The 27498-nt window shown below is 36.2% G+C and overlaps 1 protein-coding gene across 1 annotated transcript in view; it reads left to right on the plus strand.

The window, feature by feature from the left end:
- UBR3 (ubiquitin protein ligase E3 component n-recognin 3) overlaps window positions 1-27498 on the plus strand; it is a 229045-nt gene that overhangs the window by 192655 nt on the left and 8892 nt on the right. The window contains exons 33-36 of the mRNA XM_044913670.1: window positions 6987-7111; window positions 12908-13015; window positions 13136-13261; window positions 25606-25785. Coding sequence (XP_044769605.1) covers window positions 6987-7111; window positions 12908-13015; window positions 13136-13261; window positions 25606-25785 — 539 coding nt within the window. The remainder of the gene's footprint in view (window positions 1-6986; window positions 7112-12907; window positions 13016-13135; window positions 13262-25605; window positions 25786-27498) is intronic.

Here is a 27498-nt window from a genome sequence, read left to right on the forward strand (position 1 = left end):
AGCAGCTCTGGCTTCCATTTGATGGTGCTGTTTTGGTCGCTGAAGTTGGTCAGTGTTGTTGGGGGACAGGGTTGGTGGGGGCGGGGGATGGATTCAACCCACTCTGTCGTCTCAGGACTGAGAGCTCATGCCCATCACTCCTCAGGAAACCCTCACAGACAAGCAAACAATTACCCTTCCTGTGTCCCCCGCTTCCATCAGATCCCTGCCTTCACCCTGTCTGTGTCCAAGCTGAATGCCTGCCAGGTGGTACAGCACTCCTGTATTTTATCTCAGGCATGGCTAAATTTCAAAACTCCAAACTTCAGAGACCCCCTGAAGCTGGACCTGCACTGATCTTCTGGGGGAGGATCTTGCTGCTCTGTGGCTGGTGCCAGCTAGTCCCCAAAAACAGTCACACGACTCCACAATGGTTTGGAGTTTATGATAAATCGTAGCACAAAGCCGCTGCCAAGGTTTGCTGCCCTCAGCCAGCTTCTTTGTTCCTGTGCTGGTGAAGAGGGTAGCTCAATGGCACCTGCAGGGTCTTTTGCCCCCGGAGAGGCCATATCACCTCTACCAAATACACACCAAGCAGGGGAACTGTTTCTTCCTGTGGGACCCAGGGGATCCTCAGACCACGCTGCCCACTCCCTGGTTTCCACCCTCCTTCCCCACAGGAGTACCACTAAGGCCAAGAGGCGTGACCTTGGCGATGGTGCTGACCTTTGAAACTTCAGACTCTGCACTCTGCTATTTATAAAAAACTCAGTATTTAAACTTTCTTCTTTTCTCAATCAGTGGTTTTGGGGAAGAGTTTTCTGGTGCAGTCCCCTGTGTGTGTTTTTACTCTTTCTTCACTCTCTCTCTTTCTTTCTCTTTCGCTCCTCTCTCTGCGATCGGGGCTCCTCCCCTCCACAGCTCCCATGGCTCTTTTCTCCCCCAAATCAACTCTCTGCAGATCCTACCTTCCATGAGGTGGTCACTTTTTCTGCTTGTAGCCATGCAGCTTTGTTTTCTCAGTCCTCAGATCGATTTTTTTGGGTGTTCTGAATGACATTTGGATAGATTGATATTTATCTAGCTGTTTTTGAGGGAAGAGGTAAGCTTCGGGTTGCCCTACTCCTCCACCATCTTAACCCTGTACCAACAGTGACTATTTTAAAATGCAAATCTGATATTAGCATTCTCATGCTTAAAGTTCTTCAGTGGCTTCCATTGGCCAGTCTAGGGGCTATAAATCAAATGCCTATAGATAATCAACCAGGTAACAAATACTAATATTAATAACAACAGATATTTACTGATTGTCATTGCTATTTACTGTTTTAAGCATTTAAGTATAAACTTTATTTCACTTAATCCCTTTAAGGTAGGTTAGATTATTATCTCCATTAAATAGATGACAAAATAAAAGGAAGAGTATATTACTAATCTGCCTAAGATCTGAAGAGTCAGAATTTAAATCTAGACAATTTGGCTTCATAGCCTAAATTCATTCTTAACAATAATGTTATATACTGATTCCTTGTGAAAACAGTCTTTGGTTTGATATAATTGGGAGTGGGAGACTGTGACAATTCTCTAGAACGTATGCTTGGCTGAAGAGGACAGTTATCACTCAGCTCCAGATCATTGTTGACATGTAAGAATGTGGGCCCAGTATTGTCAGATCTTCCTGTTTTTTGAGAACAAGGGGAATTGGGGACTTTTATAAGAAATATCCTATTTTTATTTTTATTTTTATTTTTTTATTGTTATGTTAATCCCCATACATTACATCATTAGTTTTAGATATAGTGTTCCATGATTCATTGTTTGTGCATAACACCCAGTGCCCATGCGGAATGTGCCCTCCTCAATACCCATCACCAGGCCAACCCATCCTCCCACCCCCCTCCCCTCTAGAACCCTAGTTTGTTTCTCAGAGTCCATCTCATGGTTCGTCTACCCCTCTGATTTCCCCCCCTTCATTCTTCCCCTCCTGCTATCTTCTTTTTTTTTTTTTTCTTAACATATATTGCATTATTTGTTTCAGAGGTACAGATCTGAGATTCAACAGTCTTGCATAATTCACAGCACTTACCAGAGCACATAACCTCCCCAGTGTCTATCACCCAGCCACCCCATCCCTTCCACCCCCCACCACTCCAGCAACCCTCAGTTTGTTTCCTGAGATTAAGAATTCCTCATATCAGGTCATATGATACATGTCTTTCTCTGTTTGACTTATTTCGCTCAGCATAATACCCTCCAGTTCCATCCACATCGTTGCAAATGGCAAGATCTCATTCCTTTTGATGGCTGCATAATATTCCATTGTATATATATACCACATCTTCTTTATCCATTCATCTGTCGATGGACATCTTGGCTCTTTCCACAGTTTGGCTATTGTGGACATTGCTGCTGTAAACATCGGGGTGCACGTATACTTTCGGATCCCTACTTTTGTATCTTTGGGGTAAATACCCAGTAGTGCAATTGCTGGATCATATGGTAGCTCTATTTTCAACTGTTTGAGGAACCTCCATACTGTGTTCCAGAGTGGCTTCACCAGCTTGCATTCCCACCAACAGTGTAGGAGGGTTCCCCTTTCTCCACATCCCGCCAACATCTGTCATTTCCTGACTTGTTAACTTTAGCCATTCTGACTGGTGTGAGGTGGTATCTCATTGAGGTTTTGATTTGGATTTCCCTGATGCCGAGCGATGTTGAGCATTTTTCATGTGTCTGTTGGCCATTTGGATGTCTTCTTTGGAAAAATGTCTGTTCATGTCTTCTGCCCATTTCTTGATTGGATTCTTTGTTCTTTGGGTGTTGAGTTTGATAAGTTCTTTATAGATTTTGGATACTAGCCCTTTATCTGATATGTCATTTGCAAATATCTTCTCCCATTCTGTCGGTTCTTTTGGTTTTGTTGACTGTTTCCTTTGCTTTGCAAAAGCTTTTTATCTTGATGAAGTCCCAATAGTTCATTTTTGCCCTTGCTTCCCATGCCTTTGGCGATGTTTCTAGGAAGAAGTTGCTGCGGCTGAGGTCGAAGAGGTTGCTGCCTGTGTTCTCCTTTAGGATTTTGATGGATTCCTGTCTCACATTGAGGTCTTTCAACCATTTGGAGTCTATTTTTGTGTGTGGTGTAAGGAAATGGTCCAGTTTCATTCTTCTGCATGTGGCTATCCAATTTTCCCAACACCATTTGTTGAAGAGACTGTCTTTTTTCTATTGGACATTCTTTCCTGCTTTGTCAAAGATGAGTTGACCATAGAGGTGAGGGTCCATTTCTGGGCTCTCTATTCTGTTCCATTGATCTATGTGTCTGTTTTTGTGCCAGTACCATACTGTCTTGATGATTACAGCTTTGTAATAGAGCTTGAAGTCTGGAATTGTGATGCCGCCAGCTTTGCTTTTCTTTTTCAACATTCCTCTGGCTATTCGGGGTCTTTTCTGGTTCCATACAAATTTTAGGATTATTTGTTCCATTTCTTTGAAAAAAGTGGATGGTATTTTGATGGGGATTGCATTGAGTATTTTATAGTTTTCTGAGTACAGATCCTTTGCCTCTTTGGTTAGATTTATTCCTAGGTATCTTATGGTTTTGGGTGCAATTGTAAATGGGATCAACTCCTTAATTTCTCTTTCTTCTTTCTTGGTGGTGGTGTATAGGAATGCCACTGACTTCTGTGCATTGCTTTTATATCCTGCCACTTTACTGAATTCCTGTATGAGTTCTAGCAGTTTTGGGGTGGAGTCTTTGGGGTTTTCCACATAAAGTATCATATCATCTGCAAAGAGTGAGAGTTTGACTTCTTCTTTGCCAATTTGGATGCCTTTGATTTCTTTTTGTTGTCTGACTGCTGTGGCTAGGACTTCTAATACTATGTTGAATAGCAGTGGTGATAGTGGACATCCCTGCCGCGTTCCTGACCTTAGGGGGAAAGCTCTCAGTTTTTCCCCATTGAGAATGATATTTGCTGTAGGTTTTTCATAGATGGTTTTTATGATATTGAGGTATGTACCCTCTATGCCTATACTCTGAAGAGTTTTGATCAAGAAAGGATGCTGTACTTTGTCAAATGCTTTTTCTGCATCTATTGAGAGGATCATATGATTCTTGTTCTTTTGTTAATGTATTGTATCACGTTGATTGATTTGCGGATGTTGAACCAACCTTGCAGCCCGGGGATAAATCCCACTTGGTCGTGGTGAATAATCCTTTTAATGTACTGTTGGATCCTATTGGCTAGTATTTTGGTGAGAATTTTTGCATCCATGTTCATCGGGGATATTGGTCTGTAGTTCTCCTTTTTAATGGGGTCTTTGTCTGGTTTTGGGATCAAGGTAATGGTGGCCTCATAAAATGAATTTGGAAGTTTTCCTTCCAGAAATATCCTATTTTTAAATGTCAGTAACTAAAAACTAAACAGGGTAAAGGCAAACCAAACATCTCTGTAGGCTCCAGACAGGTAGCCTATAGTTCACAACCTTTCCTCTTTAGCATGAAGATTGATTTTCTAGCTTCATCTCTCAAAAATCACTACTTGTATTCTAGTTACATTGAACAGTTTACAATTCTTGTAAACCTTAGGCTTTTTTTGTGCCCTCATAAAAATGCCTTCATCTGTCTGGAATCCCCTTTTCTTTACTCTCCCTGCCCCTGCCTTCCTTATGAAATGGCTTATTTCTCTTTGTTATTCAAGACTTACCTTTCCTGGTTGGTACAGGAGACTTTACTTTTTTTCTATGCCCTGCCCTTGATCTCCATTAGTTCCTCCTCTTATTTTCTTCCTGTATACCGTATGAATATGTGTAGCCATCTGTCTGTCTCTCTCTATCCAGATTGTAAGGTCTTAATGTCTGTATCCTGGCATATGTTTATCATCTAGCTGTTAGGACATTCAGAAATCCACTTAGAGCTAGCTTATAAGCACAGAGGAAGAGCACTGATGGACTCACATTACCAAACTGTAGGAGTTGAGGGTAGTCTTGGGAATTACCAGAACAAGGGCTGTGGATGCTGGCAGGGTTTTTGCCATCTTGGGTCTCTCCCCTCTGTGGGTCTGCTTCATTCAGTGTTACTTTAGACAGTCTCTGCCATAGACCAGGAGCATGACCTCTGACACTTCTAGACTCACATCTTTATACCTTCCATTTACCTCTAGTTAGAAAGATCCCAGATAGGCACTCTGACTTGCTCAGCTATGTCAAGTTCCCATCCCAACCTATCAACATGAGTAATGTGTGTATGCATGCACACACCCACTCACTCACTTTAAAATCAGGAAAGATTTTCCTTAGGAAGTGACCTTAAGGTGTCATCTGACTAAGAGTTAGCTAGGCTATGAGGAAGGAAAGAGTGTTTCAACTTGTACAGAGACCAAGTAGAAGGATACGGAATATTTCTTTTAAAAAGATCAGTCTGACTCTAATAATAATAAAAAAAGTAGATTGCAGGGGGCTAAGAGGTGATGCACATAAATCACTGTGCAGGAAAAACATACAAGGCCTGACTGTTAACTTTTGAAAGGCCTTGACTGGCATCTGGGAACTTCGATTTAGGGAGGGTCTCCATCATCTCCACCATCCACAGAACTGGTGAGAGTGGCTCACTGTGTCTAAACTGTACAAACAGTGGTTTATGCTGACATACCTGCTTTCCTCATGGGAGTTTAGAACTTTGATATGTGCTAGGCAGAGGGTGCCTATGTGACTTGCCCCCAGTAAAAACCTTGGGCACTGAATTTCTCTTAATGAGATTCCCTGATGTCAATTTCTCACATGCTTTCACAACTGATTGTTAGGAGGAATTAAGCATGCCCTGTGTTACTCTACTGGTAAAGAACTCTGGAAGTTTCATCTGGACTATGCCCAATGTGCCTTTTGCCTTTGATTTTACTTTATATCTCTTGCTGTAATAAATCATAGGACTATATGCTGAGTCTTGTGAATCCTCCTGGTGCATCATCAGCCTGGAAGTGGTCTTGGGGACCCCCAACACAACTAATTAATCTGGGATTATAGGTGTAGGCAAGAAAGGTTAGAAGCCTAGTCCAGGGTGTTGGAAGTGACTTGAGATAGTTATTAAAAGTAGAATTGACAGGACTTAGTGATTGTTTTCATGTGGGGAGAATGAAACAGGAAAGTATCAAGGATATCTACAGGTTTCTGACTTCAGCAGCTGATTAAATGGTAGTACCCATTTATTAGTGGAGCAGCATAATACGACAGAAGGAATACTGAATCTGCAATAAAATGATCTATATGGATTCAAGTTCAGACCTGGGTGCTTATTACCGTTTTATCAGAGGCACATCCTTTTGAAGCTCAGATGTCCAGTTGAGACTGTTATAAGGATTGAATGAGACATTTGAGGAAATTTTCTAAGTTATTAGCTGTATGTAAATATTAATTATGATTTTAAGCTATCATTTATTAAATACCTAATATGTGCCAGAAGCTACCAGGCATTTTATGTATTGTTACTACTGTTTTTGCATTGTTATAGTTTTAAATTGAATTTTTAAACTCAGAGTGCCTAAAATATTGGTATTTCCTTTTTTTTTTTTTTTACTTCAGAAGTTCTGCATTATATGTTATATTCTTTATAAGGTTTATATCATACTAGAATTGGATGAAATGCTGGTTTTAAACATTGGCTCCTAGACGTTGTTAAGCACTTAATGTCCAGTAAGGGGATTTGCCAACATTACACAGCTGTTCCAAGGTTGAGTGGCATTAGCACTCTGGTCTTCTAAAACAGAGCACACTTTACACTATGCTAAATGCCTCTCATTTATATATTCTGTGGATAAATAAAGGAATTTTGCTTTTATGATTTCAGATCAGTTAGCAAATATAATATCACATTATAATCTCATTTTATTAACTACTTAAATGTTGAACAAAAAACAATTACATGTTTAAGGAAAGACATATATTTGTGAAATGATCTTGAGTACAAAATGTCTAGATTCCAAAGGAATAATGATCTTCTCTTTCTCTTGTAGACCATTTCACCTGCATTGTGAAGGTGCTTTTTACCCTATTATACACACAAGCTCTTGTGGCACTTTCAGTTAAATGCAATGAGGAAGATAGGTCAGCCTGGAAACACACGGGAGCTCTCAAAAAGGTTAGTGTCTTCTCTGAATTTGTCATTTAGTAGTTTGGTGAACTCATTTAAGTTGGGGATGTGAGTGAGTGAGATTAGGTGTTTGGAAGGCAAATGAGTTAGTATTTCAATTGAAATAAGCACCTTTAGGTTAAAAAAGTTAAAAATATTTCCTTAATCACTGAGGTCTTCTGCATCTCTCTCTAAACCTTGGCCTTTTCCCCTTTTTATTTAGGCATTTTATTTATATAATTATAAAATAATTATATAAATAAATTATTATATAATTATAAAATAATTATATAATATAATTATTTTATTTTTCCCCTTTTTATTTATTTTATTCCCCTTTTTATTTGTTTTGCTTTTGCTTGCAAGCCTTAAACTTAGAGAAGTTATAAAAATTGTGCCAACCAGTGAGCAAGTAATAAAGTATCTGCAAACTTACCTATTTTATTTGTCATCTTTTCTTCTTCTTGCTCCTATTTTCAGTCAATCCAAAGATGGCTTTTGACTCATCACTTAGGAATTTAAAAATCCTAGTCTTTTCTTAATTATGCTTCTTTAAATAATAATTTTTCCATGTTAAAAAAAATACATAAGTGGGGCGCCTGGGTGGCTCAGTCAATTAAGCATCCAGCTCTTGATTTTGGCTCAGGTCATGATCTCAGGTTGTGGGATTGAGCCCCATGTCTGGCTCTGTGCTTGGCATGGAGCCTGCTAAAGATTCTGTCCCTCTTCCTCTCCCTCTCCCTCTGCCCCACCCCACTCCCCCTCTTAAAAAAAATACATAAGTTCTTAGCAAATTTAAAGTTTTCTGATTAAAATTACATAAACAGTTTAGAAAAAGTGTGCAAGTTTAGTTAAACATAAGTATTTTCAGTGACTTCAGAACAAAAGTGATATTATAGAGCCAAAGAACTGTGACTTAGTGGTTTGGCTGAGAGGTAGGTAAAATAAGAAAATTACTTCAGTGTTTATTTGGGGAGGTTGGTAGGAAAAAATAGTAAGTATAGTGTTAATTGAACCTATTGATTGGTTTATAGACTCTTCAAGAGGTTTTAAACCTTACTGAAAGGTTTGTATTAAAATCATATGTACTTATATCAAAGGAGAGAAAACTTACACTAATGAAATGTGTTCAATATAATCACTTTTATTACTAGTTTACTCCCAAACCATGATTATTTTTTTTTTTTAATTTTATTTATTTATTTGACAGAGAGAGACACAGCGAGAGAGGGAACACATGCAGGGGAGTGGGAGAGGGAGAAGCAGGCTTCCCATGGAGCGGGGAGCCCGATGCAGGGCTTGATCCCAGGACCCTGGGATCATGACCTGAGCCGAAGGCAGACGCTTAACGACTGAGCCAGCCAAGTGCCCCATCAAACCATGATTATATGCACAAAAATTTAATATAGTATTATCACAAGTTTATTATGTCTTAATTAGGGATATTAGTTGTTGGCCTGAATACTAGACTGAACTCCTGCCACTAAATAGTTCATTCTTGGATAATTTTGCCTTCTGCCATTATCCTTCTTGTTTTCTAAATACTCTTTCAATATCTCTGCACTGTAATTTGATATTTGGATTGTTAGTATTCAAATCAGGTGTATTAGGTTTCTTTGCTGTGTCATTGTTTAAATATATTTCCTTGGGGTGCCTGGGTGGCTCAGTCATTGAGTGTCTGCCTTTGGCTCAGGTCATGATCCCAGGGTCCTGGGATCGAGCCCTGCATTGGGCTCTCTGCTCAGCGGAAAGCCTGCTTCTCCCTCTTCCATTCCCCCCTGCTTGTGTTCCCTCTCTCGCTGTCTCTCTCTCTGTGTCAAAATAAATAAAATCATTAAAAATATACATATGTATTTCTTTAATAATCTGTCTGATTATGAAACAGTACACATTTAAAACATTTTCTGATATTATTTAGGTCTAAATATATTCATCTGATTGTTTGCTAAAATGAGACCTTATGACAGAAAATTAGACAGTTGTAAATCTATGATGGAACTAACTTAGGGTAACTGTTCTGTCAATTTTCTTTCTCAATTTGATAATTATTAGCTATTTTAAAAAATAGTTAATGAAACATTTAATGTAAGGCAGATTCTTATCAGAACATAAATTAGAAGTTTATAGCCATATAAATTGCTTTTAGTGAATGGAAACAAAAAATAATGGTTATTTTGTTGGTTGGTTTGCCACATGTTGCTAGCTTTTTCTATAATAGATCTAAACATTTAGATATATAGCAGATTGTAAATAATAGCAAAAACAATGTTTACAAGTAATGAAATATATCATTGTGATTTCTGTAACTGTTCTGTATCATTCATTCTTTTTTTTTTTAATTTCCTTCTTCCTTTACTTCTTCCTTCCTTCTCTCACCCCCTTCTTTACTTCTTTCCTTTCTTCATTGAGTCTCACTTATTCATTCCATCCCTCATTTTCTTATCCTCAGGTATGATAATTCCAGTGAAAACAGATTTTTGCCAGCTCTAATCTGGTCCAGGGCAATAAAAAAAATACGTACTATGTATTTTTAAAGGATAATGAGGTTTAGTTGTGCTGGAAAAATCATTATTACAGTTAGTATAAATTGTGTTCTTTTGGTTAGTGGAATTTCTGTTAAAAGACTATACCGGGGTTTCATAATCTGAGGTCTTTTCCTTTCCTTTTGTTTTGTTTTGTTTTGTTTTGCTGGGGAGTGGGACCATAGCATCCAGTATATACTCAAAGTTCCTGTCACTCCCAAAATTTGAAGAACTACTATAATTTAGACAAAGCATCTGCCCCACACCTAACTATTGTATCTCTCAACCTCTGATCCTTTTCTTTATTTAGCCCACATTCCTTTGCCATCTCTCCCATTGGATTCTTTTTTTTTCCTTAGGACTTTATTTGAGAGGGAGAGTGAGAGAGAGAACACAAGAGGGGGGAGGGACAGAGGAAGAAGGAGAAGCAGACTCCCCACTGAGCAGGGAGCCCCACAAGAGGCTTGGTCCCAGGACCCCGGGACCATGACCCGAGTGGAAGGCAGATGCCTAACCCACTGAGCCACCTAGGTGCCCCTCCCATTGGATTCTTTTGATCTTGATTCTAGTTCTTTCATCCATGGTCTCAGAAATCCTCTTCTTAAGCTTTACAACCCTCTTTGTAAATTCAAATATTGCCTATATAATAATATGCTTTCCTAAGACTTCTTACATATGAAATAAAATTATTTTCTTATCTAATAAATCTTCTGATCAGAAGTTCTCCATACAAAAGAGTGAATATTACATTATATTTGACTTCCTGATCTGATATAGTACCTGCCATGTGTAAAAGAAGTGCTTAAGATGTATTTTGAGGGGCGCCTGGGTGGCTCAGTTGGTTAAGCGACTGGCTTCGGCTCAGGTCATGATCCTGGAGTCCCGGGATCGAGTCCCCGCGTCGGGCTCCCTGCTCGGCAGGGAGTCTGCTTCTCCCTCTGACCCTCCTCCCTCTCATGCTCTCTGTCTCTCATTCTCTCTCTCTCAAATAAATAAATAAAATCTTAAAAAAAAAAAAAAGATGTATTTTGATAATAATGACTTAAAAGCTGATTATCACTCAGTAACTTACTTGGATGATCTCAACATCATTTATTTTTATTGGAAGATATTTTCCCCATAAGTTAGAAAGTATTATGACTTGAAATACTTCTCTGTTGTTATACTCTGTAAATCTTTTAATCAAGGGTATATTGAATTTAGGAAGCTTTTAGGCTGAATTGTATATTTTCAGAAACTTTAATATGTCACATTGGTTATAAGCAGCAACATCATGGTAATATTCTCTTGCATCTTCTGCATTTTGAGTTTAAATGAACTCTATTTAAAAACTACTCCGATTAAATTAATTTTAAAAACATAATGTGTTGCTGTTTTGAATTTAATGGGATATTGATTGTTGTGAATTATATGTAACCTATAGGTCATCATATTTGGCAAGTGATCATCCTGTTGGTTAATTAGGCAAGGGTGGAGTGGATCACATGATTTAAAGAGTGCAGTTGTAGAGTCAGGACTGTTTTTGTAGTTTAGAATCAGGACATGAAAACACTACATGGCTGAATGATATGACAGCAGAGGAGTAATTTAAAGATAATGCAAAGAATTGATTATCTAGGCAAGTTCCAAGGTCAAGAACTCCAACATTACCAAAATAAATTCTGTCAACTAGACAGCAGGTATTTATTGCTCAGAATTTTGTTATGCAAAGGGAAACATATAAACTACAAAGTATAGTTCCTGACATTTTGGAATTTACTGTCTAGGTGAAGAGAGCACAGTAACCTATGAGAAACAATAGGAAGACTAAGTATCATCAAATAACAAATTCTGTAGTTCAGACATTTAGTGCTTATCAGACTGTCAGGATAAACATATATCCTATAGTGTTTACTCAAGTCTTATATTTTACTATTTAAAAAGTATAGTAAATGAGTAGAATAAATGACATCATAGCAAAGTTATTACTTTAGTCCAGTTTACACCTTACTGTAATTTGCAACAACCTCTAATATCTCAGTGAATATAAAAAAGGACATATTTCTTTATGTGTAAAAAGACTTAATTGACAGGGGTGCCTGGGTGGCTCAGTAGGTTAAGCATCTGACTCTTGATTTCAGCTCAGGTCATGATCTCAGGGTTGTGAGAACAAGCCCCATGTGGGACTCTGCTGGGCTTAGAGCCTACTTAAGATTCTCTCTCTCCCTTTCCCTCTGCCCCTGCCCGCATCCCACACCACTGCACACATTCTCTCTCTCTCTTATAAAAAACAAAAAACAAAAAAACCTTATTGACATAAATTTGAATTTATAAATATCCTTTATTTCTCCTATCTTATAAAAAGTATAGCATCATTAAGCTTAATTTGTAAACTGTTATTTAATGTAAATATTTGTACATTCTTTAATAAACATATTGTCCTATATTACTTTCACATTAAGTTGTTTTAACAAATCTTATTCAGGGAATTTGAGGGAAATTGTAAAAGAAAAAATTTGTGGTTCATGTTTCTTCTATTTCATGCATGTATGATTTTGCCATTATAATGAGTGTATGTATGTTGCTTCTGTTGGCTTTTTTCACATCATATGAACATTTTTCATACAGCTCAAATTTGTCATATTCACTGCCTGCCTGCCTATAAAATATTCTTTTGAGTTGATATGGCATAATTTAGGTAACTGCTTCACTTTTGTTGGTCATTTCTAGTTTTTCATTATTATAGTGCTGCATTGAATGTCTTGGGTGGATAGTTATTTTTTCCTTTTAGATTATTTCCCTAGGAAGAATTTCCAGGAGTGGAAATTACTGGGTCAAAAGATATGATTTACATATGTTCATTTACACATATGTTATGTAATTTACATCCATCTTTTAAAGAAGTATTGGAGAGGAGCCTGGGTGGCTCAGTTGGTTATGCATCTACCTTTGGCTCAGGTCATGATCTCAGAGTCCTGGGCTCAAGACCCACGTTGGGCTCCCTGCTCAGCACGGAGCCTGCTTCTCCCTCTGCTCCTATCCCCATCCTACTCTCTATCAAATAATTAAAGTCTTTTAAAAAAATTTTACAGAAATAAGTATTGGAATAGTTTTATCACACACCCAATTTCATTGTAAATCCAGAGGTGTACTGTTGTACACAGATTTTGAGGAATTGAAGTTTATATTTGTGAAAAAAATGTAGTCACAGCTATACCTCTACTTATTAAAAAGTGTTCTTTCCAATGTAATTTTTTCTGTAATTTTCAGTGACTGATGGAGCCCATTTTTCATTTTTTCCCAGAATACATGTGATGCAGAGAAGTCTTATGAAGTGTTACTGAGCTTTGTGATAAGTGAACTATCTAAAGGAAAGTTATACCATGAAGAAGGAACTCAGGAATGTGCAATGGTATGCTCCAAATGTAGTGGTTATTTGTTAAAAATTTGGATATTGTTGCCATTATGAATGTAATTTTTAAGCTATATCTATTATAGAATAAATTGTTCAGATTCTCTTTTTTAACTTTAGGTTAGCCCTATTGCTTGGTCTCCTGAATCCATGGAAAAATACTTACAGGACTTCTGCTTACCTTTCCTCAGAATCACCAGCCTTCTTCAGCACCACCTTTTTGGGGAAGATTTACCTAGCTGCCAGGTATAATTTGGGGTAGAGAATAAGAAGTCGTGTTTTTACAATTAATTAATTTTTCAAAGTGTACTGACACATAGTATAATACTTAAACCTATATACAGAACTGTCATGCAAGTATGTTAGTCTAACTCAAAGTAATAAATATTTAGAACATTTACTATTAATGTTATTTTTTGTATTTGCTAGTATCCACTCACTTTTATGATAATATTACTAATACTTGATATTGGAGCACTTTTGTATGAATTCAGTGATAATAAATACGCAGTACTTGAACAGGATCATAGTAGTCATATTGATATATTTATCATTATTTTTATCATATTGGTATATTAATCACTGATCATCATCTACTTTTACTATCCGTTTAAAAGTTATGTTGGTCAGAAAGCTGGTTGTCTGAAGACATGATGGCATTTATATAATTTTAGAACAGGAAAATGTTCAATTTGTACATAGTTATGTTAAAAATTTGGATACATGAATTATCACTAGTTTAATCTATTTTATAAAACTGGGTTGATCTGAGTAGGCAAGAAAGTGACAGAATAGGGAACCAGAAGGTAAGTAAACCAAACTGCTTACAGGATTATAATCCTGACATTATCTGTCTTCTGTTTCCAGGGAATTTGATACGGGAATTAAGACATTTATCACATATATAGTCTTCGAAGCCTGCAGTATATCAGAATTAAGCAGTTGATCGTTCTTTCTCTCTTACGTAATTGACCATTGCATTAAATAGTTTTTTGGTTTTTTTTTAAGTGATTCAAGATAAACTCTGCACATTTATCCTCAAAACATTTAAAGTTTATGGATATTGACTAAATTAAAAATATTCATCCATTAGATATTTTCTTTCATAGTTATTTATTTTTAAATTTCAACTTAAAAGTGTTTCCTTTGGCATACAGTAGTTCCCCCTTATCTGCAGGGGATATGTTCTAAGACCCCCCAGTGGATGCCTGAAACCAGGGCTTGTACTGAACCCTATGTATACTAGGTTTTTTTTTTTCTACACGTGGATACCTATGATAAAGTTTAATTTATAAATTAGGCACAGTAAAAGATTAACAATAATGGAACATTTATAACAATATACTATAATAAAAGTTATGTGAATACGGTCTCTCTCAAAATGTCTTACTGTATTGTACTCACCCTTCTTGTGGTGATGTGAGATGATAAAATGCCTACGTGATGACATGAAATGAACGATGTGTAGGCATTGTGATGTAGAGTTAGACTACTTTTGACCTTCTGACCATTTGTCAGAGGATGGATCATCTGTTTCTAAACTACAGTTGACACCAGTAACTGAAACCACAGAAGGCGAAACTGTCGTAAGTGGGGGGACTACTGTTGAGCATCCTCAAGCATGGAGAAGCTTAATAGAAAAAAAAATCTACTACTTCCTTCATTAACTTTTCTTCTTTCATATTTAAAGGCCATAGGCTGTGATTCTTTGTGTGCTTATTACCTATGGTTTATTTTGTCATTTGTTTTCATTGGAAGGTATTTTTCTCCCATAAGTTGGAAATTATCTGGAAGCAGAAGCTCTTGAACTGGGCATTGAAAGCTGGCTGGGGGTTGGCTGTGATGCTTGTAGTAGTGCACCAGGCCTATTAGAACAGGGAAGAAATGCATCAATTAGGAGGCACAAAAAGGAACAGTGCTACATAGTGTTAGAAATAGATTAAGGTGAAGTTGTAGCGGATCTTGAATTTCACATGAAGGAATTTGGACCACTGAAAGATTTGGAACAAAAATGACATGATTCAAATTTTATTTTAGGATAAAATCTCATTCTAATACAAGACACATTTGGGGGTGTGAGGAATGGAGACTGGGAACAGAAAAGCTAGTTGGAGAGAATAGGGAGAAATTAGGAATTTCAGAGATGGAATACTCAGGATTCTAGTTGAACATGTGGGGGTCAAGGGAGAAGAGTCATACTGTACTTGGGTTTTAGGCCTGGGAGACTTGAACCTTTCTGGTACAGTTAATAGAGGGAAGAAATATGGAGTAAGTTTGTGGGGCCTGAATGAAATTATTTTGCCTATATTCAAGTTGAGTGATTGCTTGGATATGGATATATTCAACTGAAGTGAGAAAAGTTAGGTTACAACTTTAGATAGAAATTTGGTCTCTTTTTGTTTAGATTTTTGTCATTTGTATAATCTAACTTTTGTAGATTTCACTTTTTTTCCCTTTATGTCACTTCCATTTAATTTTTCTTGTTAGCTATATATGAACATTTATTCTCATGAATAATTTTATAATCAACTTGTAAATTTTCTTCCAAAATCCCACAAGATAATAGATGAGAATTGTTTTGAACATGTAGTTTTAAGGCATTGAGCATAGTTTATATGTCCATTCATTCAGGTCTTCTTTTGACACTTCTCATAGGACTTTAAAATTGTCATTTTAAAGTCTAGAGCATTCTTTATAAAGTGAATCCTAGAGGCTTTATGGTTTTAGTTTCTGTCTAAATGATGTCTTATTTCTCTGACATACTGATTACTCCTTGCTGGTATGGAATAATAATATTGATTTTGGTGTGTTCTTGTGACTGGCCACTTGCTGAATTCTCTTATTGGTTCTAATAGTTTGCCTATTATTCCTTTAGGTATTTTATGTAATTATGATCATATCACCTGAGAATAAGGACAATATTGTCTCTTTCCTTCAAATCTTTTTCTATTCTTGTCTTAATACATGTCCAGTTAGAATTTTGAGCAGTGGAAGTAACAGGCTTTTTTTCCTGCCCTATCCCAAAGAGGATTCTTATGAAGTTTACTGTGCATGTCTTTTTGTTTGTCTGTTTGTTTTTTAAACTATAAATGGAATCATTTAAAATTGTATTTTCCAATATGTTGCTAAAATGTAGAAATCCAGTCAGAATTTTTGAACATTAATCATCTGCATTTAGCCACCTTGCTAATTAATTCAGTAATTATTTCGAATAGCTAGGAGACGCTTGAGTTTAACAGTAAATTTTTAAAATTTTTTTAACATTTTGGTAAGCATGGGAATTCATCAAGAGTGGTACCTAGTACATGTTCCAATACAACAGTTTGTTCTCCAAAGTAATCTATTAGACCTTCTGAATTTAGTTAAATATTTTAGTGTAACACTTCTTCTACTACCATAATAGGGCTAATTATAGTAATCTGTATGGTTCTCTTATATTTTCTCCTACTTAAATGCATCCTCTCATATATATCCAATTACTCTGGAATTCTTACACAGGGACTTCAGGTAATTTTTGAATGCCATAGCATTGTTTGTAAGATGTTTGTCTATGCGTAGTTTTCTTAGAAGAAAATGGTTATCAGACTCTTACAGGAGACTGTGATTACCACCACTGCCCCCCCCAAATTTGAAAACCAGTGCTCTAATATATCTCCTTTAACTTTTTCTTTCTTCTGTCTGTCAACAATAGTTTTGCCATGAATAATTATAATGATAGCTCTCATTTATTGTATATTGACACATGCTAGCACTGTTTTAAGTGCTTTGCATTTAAATTCATTTAAGTTTCCCAACAACTATGAGGTAGCTCTTATGATCCTCACTTTACAGACAAGGAAACAGAGAGATGAATAACTTGCCCAAGATTCAAAGCTAGTATTTAAAGCAGCCAGGATTTGAACACATTTAGTCTGGATGCCAAATCTGCAATATTAACCTCTGAGCTGTGCTGCTTCTTGCTACACAAAACATTTTTTGAGGAGTACAGGTAATTTTCTTCTAGTATTAAGTCTATAAAAACCATTATAATATTGCATATTATACTGTCTTTGAATCTCAATGTAATTATGAATACTCCACCTATAGATGTCTCTTATAGTACAATAATAGGGTGATCAATTTATTGATAGCTGAATAGACATACTGAAATAGCAAAAAAATTTGAAAACATCTCAAATATCGATCAATAAGAAACTGGCTAAATAAATTGTGGTTTATTCATACAATGGAATACTCTGCAGAAAAGAAAAGAATAGAAAGTTTTCTATGTACTAATATGGAAAAATCTCAAAAATATATTAAGTAACCAAAGGCAAGGCATGCTTGTATTAAGTGTAGATAGGGGAGAAATAGTGGTATTTATATTTGCTTATATATATAATCCCCATCACCTCTTTGACCGCCCCCCCCACTTCCCCTCTGGTAACCATCAGTTCTCCATCATTAAGAGTCTGATTCTTCGGGGCGCCTGGGTGGCTCAGTTGGTTAAGCGACTGCCTTCGGCTCAGGTCATGATCCTGGAGTCCCAGGATCGAGTCCCGCATCGGGCTCCCTGCTCGGCAGGGAGTCTGCTTCTCCCTCTGACCCTCCCCCCTCATGCTCTCTGTCTCTCATTCTCTCTCTCTCAAATAAATAAATAAACTCTTTAAAAAAAAAAAAAAGAGTCTGATTCTTCGTTTGCCCCCCTCCCCATGATAGTTTGTTTTGTTTCTTAAATTCGACATATGAGTGAAATCATGTGGTATTTGTCTTTCTCTGACTGACTTATTTCACTTAGCATAATACTGTCTAGCTCCACCCATGGCAAGATTTTGTTCTTTTTTTATGGCTGAGTAATATTCCATTATATATATAAACATACATACAGACCACATCTTCTTTATCCATTCATCAGTCATTGGGCACTTGGGCTGTTTCCATAATTTGGCTATTGTAAATAATGCTGCTATAGACATTGGGGTGCATGTATCCCTTCGAACCAGTATTTTTGTATTTTTTGGGTAAATATCTCCAATAGTACAGTTGCTGGATCATAACTTTTTGAGGAACCTCCATACTGTTTCCCAGAGTGGCTGCACCAGTTTGCATTCCCACCAACAGTGCAAGAGGTTTCCTTTTTCTCCACATTCTTGCCAACACTTGTTTCTTATGTTTTTGATATTAACCATTCTGGCAGGTGTGAGGTGATATCTCATTGTAGTTTTGATTTGTGTTTCCCTGATGATGAGTGATATTGAGCATCTTTTCGTGTATCTTTTGGCCATCTGGATGTCTTCTTTGGGAAAATGTCTATTCATGTCTTCTGCCCATTTTTAATTGGATTATTTATTTTTTGGGTGTTGAGTTGTATAAATTCTTTATAGATTTTGGATACTGACCCTTTATCAGATATGTCATTTGCAAATATCTTCTCCCATTCTGTAGGTTGTCTTTTTGTTTTGTTGTTTCCTTTGCTGTGCAGGAGCTTTTATATTGATGAAATCCCAATAGTTTATTTTTGCTTTTGTTTCCCTTTTCTTGGGAGACATATCTAGAAAGAAGTTGCTATTGTTGATGTCAGAGAAGTTACTGCCTGTGTTCTCCTCTAGGATTTTTATGGTTTCGGGTCTCACATTCAGGTCATCAATCCATTTTGAATTTATTTTTGTGTATGGTGTAAGAAAGTGGTCCAGTTTCATTCTTTTCCCAACACCATTTGTTGAAGAGACTGTCTTTTTCCCTTTGGATAGTCTTTCCTGCTTTGTCAAAGATTAATTGACCATATACTTGTGGGTTCATGTCTCGGTTTTCTGTTCTATTGATCTGTGTGTCTGTTTTTGTGCCAGTACCATACTATTTTGATCACTACAGTTTTGTAATATAACTTGAAGTCCGGAATTGTGATGCCTTCAGTTTTGCTTTTCTTTTTCAAGGTTGCTTTGGCTATTTGGGGTCTTTTGTGGTTCCATACAAATTTTAGGATTGTTTGTTCTACCTCTGTGAAAAATGCTGTTGGTATTTTGGGGATTGTATTAAATGTGTAGATTGCTTTGGGTAGTGTAGACATTTAACAATATATATTCTTCCAATCCAAGCATGGAATGTCTTTCCATTTCTTTGTGTCATTTTCTATGAAAGAAATACCCCTTTCCCCAGCCACTCAGTCACTATCAGGTGCTGTCAGTTTCCTTTATATTATTCCAGATATACATATACCAAAAAATATGTGTGTAGAGGTGTGTATTTTTCCCTCAGCCCCTTTTTAACATATTGTTCTACAGCTTGTATTTTTTTTCACTTAAGAGTGTATCTTAGAGATCATTTCATATTCAGTGTATGAAGACCTTCATTCTGTTTTACAGATTTAGAATATTTCATTGTATGATGTGCCAGGATGTATTTAATCAGTCCTTTATTAATAAACATTTGGGTTATTTCTAATCCTTTGCTATTTATAAATGATACAATAATGAATAATAGCACATGCAAGTTATTTTGTATGTTTTCGATTGTATTTGTGGGATAAGTTATTTGTGGTTTGCTGTGTCAGCCCTTACATACATTTGTAGTTTTGACGGTTATTACCAAATGCCTTTCACTGAAGTTGTATCAATTACATTAATAGTAATGTATGAGAGTTTCCCTAATAATGTGTCTATGCAGTGTGTTCTCAAACTATTTGATCTTTGCCTCTAGATCTTTTAACTAGGTAAAATATATCTCAGTGTAGTTTTAATTAGCATTTCTCCTAAGGTTGAGCATTTCCATATTTAGGAGCCATTTTGTTTCTTTTACTACAACTTATGTGTTATATAATGTTTCTTTTGAAAATAGTTAGAAAATGAAAACAAGTAAAAAGATAATTTACTATCTGACCTTGAAAAAAAAGTATCTCATAACTTTTCTTTGTTTAGAATAATCTGCCACTCTGTTTTATCTAAGTCAAGTGAGAAACTTTTTTTTCTTTCATAAATTTTTCCTCAGCTAGGGTTTCTCTCATTTTAGTGACCAGATTTGGACTCAACAACTGCTGCATAAAGATAACCCAAGTAGTCCTGAAGTAGTCTATGAATGCCAGGAGAAAAAAAATTCATTTATGTAGATCTATGTTAATTTTTATTCATTGTTGGATTTCATATCATAAAAATGAAAAATATTACTATTTTTCTACCATTGGTAGTTCCCCTTTTCTCAAGTTATTTTTGTGCCTTATATTAGAAATAAATGCCTTTTCTCAATACAGCAGGAAGATATAACAGTTAAAAATATATATGCACAAAACAAAAAGCCCCAAATTACATAAACAGAAATTGACAATTGAAAGAAGAAATAGACAAATCTACAATTATAGCTGGAGACCTCAATGACTTCTTACTAGTCAATAACGAGGAGACAGTATAAATGAAACCCGAACAATACTATCAGTCAACTTACTGTCATTAACATCTATAACATCTTTAGAATACTTCACCAAACAGTAGCAAAATGCATATTTTTTTACAAGTGCACATGAGTATTCACCAGAATATACCATATGCCAAGCCATAATGCAAGTATCAATACATGTAGAAGAGTTGAAATCATACAGCATATTTTCTGACCACATAAGAATTAAATTAAAATCAATAACAAAAAAATATGGAAATCCCCAAATGTGTGGGAATTAAGCAACATACTTTTGAATAACTTATATATCAAAGCAGAAATCCCAAAGAAATTAGAAAATACTTAAACTGAGTGAAAATGAAAACACAGCATAGCAAAAAAGCAAGATGTCACTAAAATAATTCTTGGAGAGATACAGCTTCGAATGCTTATATTTATAAAGAAGAAAGTTCTCAAATCATTCATCTAAATTTCTCTTTTATGAAGCTAGAAATAGGGCAGATTAGACCCAAAGCAAGTAAAAGAAAGGAAATTAGAAAAATCAGAGCAGAAATCAATGAAGTAGTAATAGAGAAATAGAGAAAAATCAAAGTCTGTTTTTTTGCAAAGACCAGTAAAATGGATAAACCTAAATGTTAGAAGCTCAGCTGAACTGGAAGAGAGAACTGAACTAGGAGGTGTCGGAGTAGCTGATTAAAGCAACAAGCCAAAAGTGAGAGAGTTAAGTCTCTAATCACTTACTATGATGGTATAAGCAAGAGGCTAAAACCACAGAAAATGCCAGTTCTTCCTGTTCCATTTACCCTCATGGAATGAAGTGGCACACCAGTCATGGGTCAGGTGGATCAGCCCAGATGTGGGGATCTGTTGAGGGAGTCCCCAGACAAAAGGCTTTGGCAGTTTTATGGGCTCTGAGGTAGAGAAAAGTCGGGGTGGGGGGGAAGGGATAAGAGTAGAAGAGACCCCTTCCCAAGGCCTCAGATAAAGAATCCTAGGAGTAAAGGTACCAGAGCTAGGAATGTAAATACGTGAAAGAATGTGACTGGGGGAGGGGAGGGGTCTGAGACCTTGACTATAAATTCCTTCAGAGACTGCAATGCATTGGCTGTGTACTGAGTCTGATGTAGGGAGGGCGGTTTTGACCCACAAAGCCTGTGAAGTAAAACCTTTGTAAATTGCCTATAGTTAGGCCTGAAAAAAAAATCACACATAGATTTTTAACCAGGAGCCAGACTCCTCACTAGATTGATAAGGAAAAAAGAGAGAAGGTACAAATTACCAGTATCAGGAATGAAGGAGGAAACATCCCCAGAGAAACATAAGAGAATATTATGAATAACATTTGCCAACAAATTTGATCATGTAGATGAAGTGGACAAATTCTTTGAAAAATACAAATTACTAGAACTGACTCAAGAAGAAATAGAAAATCTTGACTAGATCTGTATCAACTAGGAAAGTTGATTTAGCTTATTAAACTTCTATAATTATTATCCTTCAAAAAAAGAGAAGTCAACAATTTTATACTAGCAAAGGTAACATCATGGTGAATTCTATGAAACATTTAAGGAAGAAATTGTATCGATACATACAAACTTTCAGAAAACAGAGGAAGAAGGAACAGTCCAAACTCATTTTATTAGGCCAATTTTATCCTGATACCCAAACCAGGCATCATGAGAAAACTACAAACCCAGATCTTTCATGAACATAGAAGCAAAAGCCTTAACAAAATATTAGCTATAGAAAAGGATAATACACTATGGACAAATGGGTTTATCCTAGGAACGCATAGTTGGTTCACCAACAAAAATCATTTAATTTAATTCACAATATTAATAGAGTTGATTTTTTAACAGCATATGATCATCTCAGTAGTCAAAAATGTTTGACAAAATTCAACACCCATTCATGGTAAAAACACTAAAAAACAAGGAACAGAAAGGAATTTTCTCAACCTGATAAAGGGCATGTAAGAAAAACCCATAGCTAACATCATAATTAATAGTGAAAGATAGAAAGCTTGCTCTCTAAGATCAGGGACAAGAAAGTATGGCTACCCTCATCACTTCTTTTTAGCATTGAATTAGAAGTTCTAGAAAGAACAGTTAGGCAAGAAAAAGAAATAAAAGGCATCTAGATTGGAAAGGAAGAGGTAAAATAATGTCTGTTTGCAAATTACATGATCTTATATGTGGAAAATTATAAGGAATCTCCAAAAAACTATTAGAGCTAATAAATGAGCTAAGCAAATTTGTAGAATACATGATCTATGTACAAAAAAAAATCTATTTCTTCGTACTAGCAATGAGCTATCTGAAAATGAAATTTAAAAAGTAATTCCATTTAGAATAGGGTGATGAAAATATTCTGGACTTAGTTTGTGATGGTTGCACAGTTTTGTGAATATACTAAACTATACATGTTAAGAGGGTGAATTTTATGGTATACAAATTATATCTCAATTTAAAAATATATTGGGAAAGGGTGGTGGGGTGGGAGGGATGGGGTCACTGGGTGATAGACACTGGGGAGGGTATGTGCTCTGGTAAGTGCTGTGAATTGTGCAAGACTGTTGAATCTCAGATCTGTACCTCTGAAACAAATAATGCAATATATGTTAAGAAAAAAAAAAAAGGGTAGCAGGAGGGGAAGAATGAAGGCGGGGGAAGTCGGAGGGGTAGATGAACCATGAGAGACAATGGACTCTGAAAAACAAACTGAGGGTTCTGGGGGGCGGGTGGGAGGTTGGGTTAGCCTGGTGATGGGTATTGAGGAGGGCACGTTCTGCATGGAGCACTGGGTGTTATGCACAAACAATGAATCATGGAACACTACATCTAAAACTAATGATGTAATGTATGGGGATTAACATAACAATAAAAAAATTTTTTAAAAATATTGAGAAAGGACTTGTATCCAAAATATATCAAGAACTCTTATAATTCAGTAATTAAGAAAACAAAACAAAAAACCAAAGTGGGCATAAAATTTGAACAGGCACTTCTCATAAGAATATATATGAATGACCCACAAGTACATGAAAATGTGTTCACCATCGTTGTTGATTAGAAGAGTACAAATTAATGTCACAAGTGATGAGAATTTGGAGTACCTGTAACTCTCACTCATTGCTGGTGGTAATGCGAAGTGGTATAGTCAAATTTGAAAAAAGTTTGGCAATTTCTTTAAAAAGCTGAGCATGCATTTACTATACAACCCAACAATTCTACTTCTAGGTATCTACCAGAAGAAATGAGAACATATGTTCACATAAAGACTTACATAAATGTTTAAAATAGCTTAATTTGTAGTAGTCAAAAACTGTAAACAAACCAGAAATCATCAGCAAGTGAATACATGAACAAAATGTGGTCTGTCCATATGGTGGAATACTATTCAGCGGTAAAAAGGAATGAACTGCTGATACAATAACATGAATGAATCTCAAAATATTATGCTGAAAGGAGGCCAGGCACAAAAGACAATATACACACACACACATACACATACACATACTGTTTGATCCTATTTATATGAAAATTTTTAAAAATCCAAAACTATAATGACAGAAAACAGGATTAGTGGTTGCTTGGTGCCAGGAGTAGGGGCTGGAATTGATTGCATACAGGCAAAAGCAAGATTTTTGGAGGGGATGGAATTGTTCAAAAGTTTTATTATAGTTGTGGTTACCTGACTACACATTTGCCAAAATTCATCAAACTACACTTAAAGTGGGTGAATTTTATGGTATATATACTACACCTCAATAAAGTTGTTTTTTAAGATGCTTCTTTATGTAGCTCTTAAAATGGGAGATGTATAGCTTCATTTCTAGAGATTATAAAAATTAACATCTTTTTCAGCCTGCATATCATTTTGCTTTTTTAATCTTTATTTTTTCTTTGTAGCACATTTTAGAATTTTATACTTAATCTACATTATTAGTTTAGTTTTACAAACAGATGTTTGTTGAATGTCTACTATGTGCCAAGCACTGGGAGGACAGAGCCCCTGCCCGAGGGACTACTCCCACAGTCTTACAGGAAATGCTAATTTATTTTTAAATTAATTAATAGAAAATACAAACCCAAGAAGAGAAGTGTTTACAAAGTATGGAGGATTAAGTTTATCTGAATGGAGCTGAGTAATCTAAGGCCTCTTTAAGTTTGGTCAGGGAAGGATTCCCTGGGGAGCTGGAATTTGGAGGATGATAGGAATTGATCCAGTGGACACGGGAAGGTAAACATATTAGCCTCCTAAATAGTCTTTTAGTTAAATAAAGAAGGATTGGGGAGTATATTTTGGTGCTTATAAGACTACTAAACTCCTGTAAAACTCAAGATACGAGTCCTTAGCTCACTGATTTCTTTGGTTCTGTTATTACTGAATAGAACTTCAGCTTAGCTGGCACTTAGATCTCTCAAGTTTTTAAAAACTCCACTCTCTTTTAAAAACTGACTTTGTTAAAAAAGAAGATAGCAGGAAGGGAAAAATGAAGGGGGGGAAATCAGAGGGGGAGACGAACCATGAGAGACTGTGGACTCTGAGAAACAAACAGGGTTCTAGAGGGGAGGGGGGTGGGGGGATGGGTTAGCCCGGTGATGGGTATTAAAGAGGGCACGTACTGAATGGAGCACTGGGTGTTATACGCAAACAATGAATCATGGAATACTACAAAACTAATGATGTAATGCATGGTGATTAACATAACAAAATAAAAAAAAATTAAAAATGGGAAAAAAAACCTGACTTTGTTTCACACTCATTCAGGGTCCAGGCAAATTATTTTGTACTGCATCTTGTGAATTCCATGTTTTTACTGTTGTTCTTCACCCACGCTGACAGCCTATGTCTTTTTAACCAAAAGTTACTTTCTCTTTGCCCCCAGAACATTTGCTCTCATAGAGTAGCTAGGTTCTATAGACTGTATTCATCAGAAATGTGACAACGCTATTTAAAAAATAAATATTTTTTATTTAGCAGATGCTATGGCACTTAAGATTTAAATTTCAAAGAGAAATACTATGGGATATTTGGATAAAAAGCTGGGAACCTATTCTCTCCTTTGCCCCTCCTACTCCCTTTACTTTCCTTTACTTGACTCAGTCAAGAAAATTTTCTTACTGTCCAAAAGTAATCGATGAGGATGACATTTAAAATATCTATAATGGGAACTGTTCTTTATGAAATGCCTTGAGAATTTTCTGTTTCATGTCTAAAAGGAAGAAGAAGAATTTTCGATTCTTTCCAGCTGCCTGGGACTTCTGCCAACGTTTTACCAAACAGAACATCCATTCATCAGTGCCTCCTGTCTGGATTGGCCAGTTCCAGCATTTGATATTATATCTCAGTGGTGTTTTGAGATAAATTCATTTACTGAAACACATGCAGAACAAGGAAAGGTATGTAAAAAGAGTAGTATTACCCACTTGACATAGTGGTGATATGCTAATAGGGTAAGAGAATAACGAAGAATTAAAAATTTCAGGTCATCTGTTCTTGGCAGCATTTATTAAACTAATTATGTTGAATAAATGGTTTCCTTATATAATATTGATGATTCTAAAAGCAAAAATATTTCAGTTAATAAAGCTAAGTTATTTTACTTTAAGTTCATTTTAGGTCATCAGGTTTTTATTGAATGTCTTAAATAATCATAGCACTAGACTTGAAAGATACAAAGGAATTTTAAGATAGGCAAGGAACTTGTAAGCTTATTGGGAAGAGAACTGTCACATAGAAATCAAAGATTTGGAGTAGCAGATTTAAAAGGCCATGTCTTTAATTTTAAAATTTGCTGCGCCTATCCTGCCAGCTTGGCCAGTGATAGGTTTTGTGTTGAAGGTAAGTGACCTGGAAAGGTCGAGTGGGGGCAGTGGGAGGTGGCTGTGAATGCCATGGTTTGATGCTGAGACTTTCCTCTAAAGGTGGAACTACAGTTTTTGAGAAATAGAATAATATGATGAAAGTAGTGTTTTAGGGAGGTAATTTGAGTAGCTTTTTCGTAGGTAAATTGAAGTAAGGAGAGAGGGAAGCCAGAGATTAGGTGGTGAAGAAAATCTGGTCTATTATTCTGATAGTAGAAATTAGACAGAATATAAGCATTGCAAGAGACATTTGAGAAAAATATATAGGACTTGATGACCAGATGTATTTGACTTTAAGATCTGAACACAAAGCATTAAAAGAATAGTAACTAGTAGACATAGTTCTGATAGAAATGTGATCCTGCTTAAAATACCATTGATGGTTCCCCATTGGCTATGGAGGAAGATAGGAAGTCTTTGCATGGCATTCAGGGGTTTTCACCATCTTGCTTGTCTTTCTAACTTCATCCAACCCACTCCCTTGCTACCAGCTTGCTCAAACCACAGAAGAATGGTTAAGTGCACTATATGTTTTTAAACATCTGTGTTATTGCTAATTGCTGTTAATTTTATCTAAAGCAATTTTCCTACCGTTCTCCTGTCGAATTAATCACTCATCAAGGCTTTGCTAAGATAAATGTACCTCTTCTATAAAGGTTTGTCTGATAATCCTTCTTCGGTTCTAATCCCCTCCTTCTATTGTGCTGTATGACAGTACTTTTGCTAGTGTCTCTAACAGTCACCATATTTATCACTTTTGTTTGTTTAATATGTCTGAATAGGGACTCCAAAAGCAAAAATTGTTCCTTATTTATCTTTGAATTCCTAGTTCCTAGAAAGTACCTGATATAGACTAGTCACCTAATAAATATTTGTGGAACAGTTAACTGGGGAGATGATATCATTGGTAGAAATAGAACTGGTGAAAGAAGAGCCATGTTTCAGGGAAAATGAGAATTTTAATTTTAACATCAGGAGACAATAAAAAATTAGTGTTTGTTATTTTCAAAAGATTTTATTTATTTGAGAGAGAGAGAGAGAGCTAGCATGAGCAGGGGAAGGGGCAGAGGGAGCTGGAGAACAGACTCCCCGCTAAGCAGGGAGCCCAGAATCCTGAGATCATGACCTGAGCCCAAGGCAGATGCTTAACCAGCTGAGCCACCGAGGCTCAGTGTTTTAGATAGAGGTGTCAGACTAGACTAGACTTTGAGTGAATAATAAAGGCAAGGTAAGCATAAATAATAAATG

This window comes from Neomonachus schauinslandi, chromosome 3 (assembly GCF_002201575.2).
Source record: "Neomonachus schauinslandi chromosome 3, ASM220157v2, whole genome shotgun sequence".
In the NCBI taxonomy this organism is placed as follows: domain Eukaryota; kingdom Metazoa; phylum Chordata; class Mammalia; order Carnivora; family Phocidae; genus Neomonachus; species Neomonachus schauinslandi.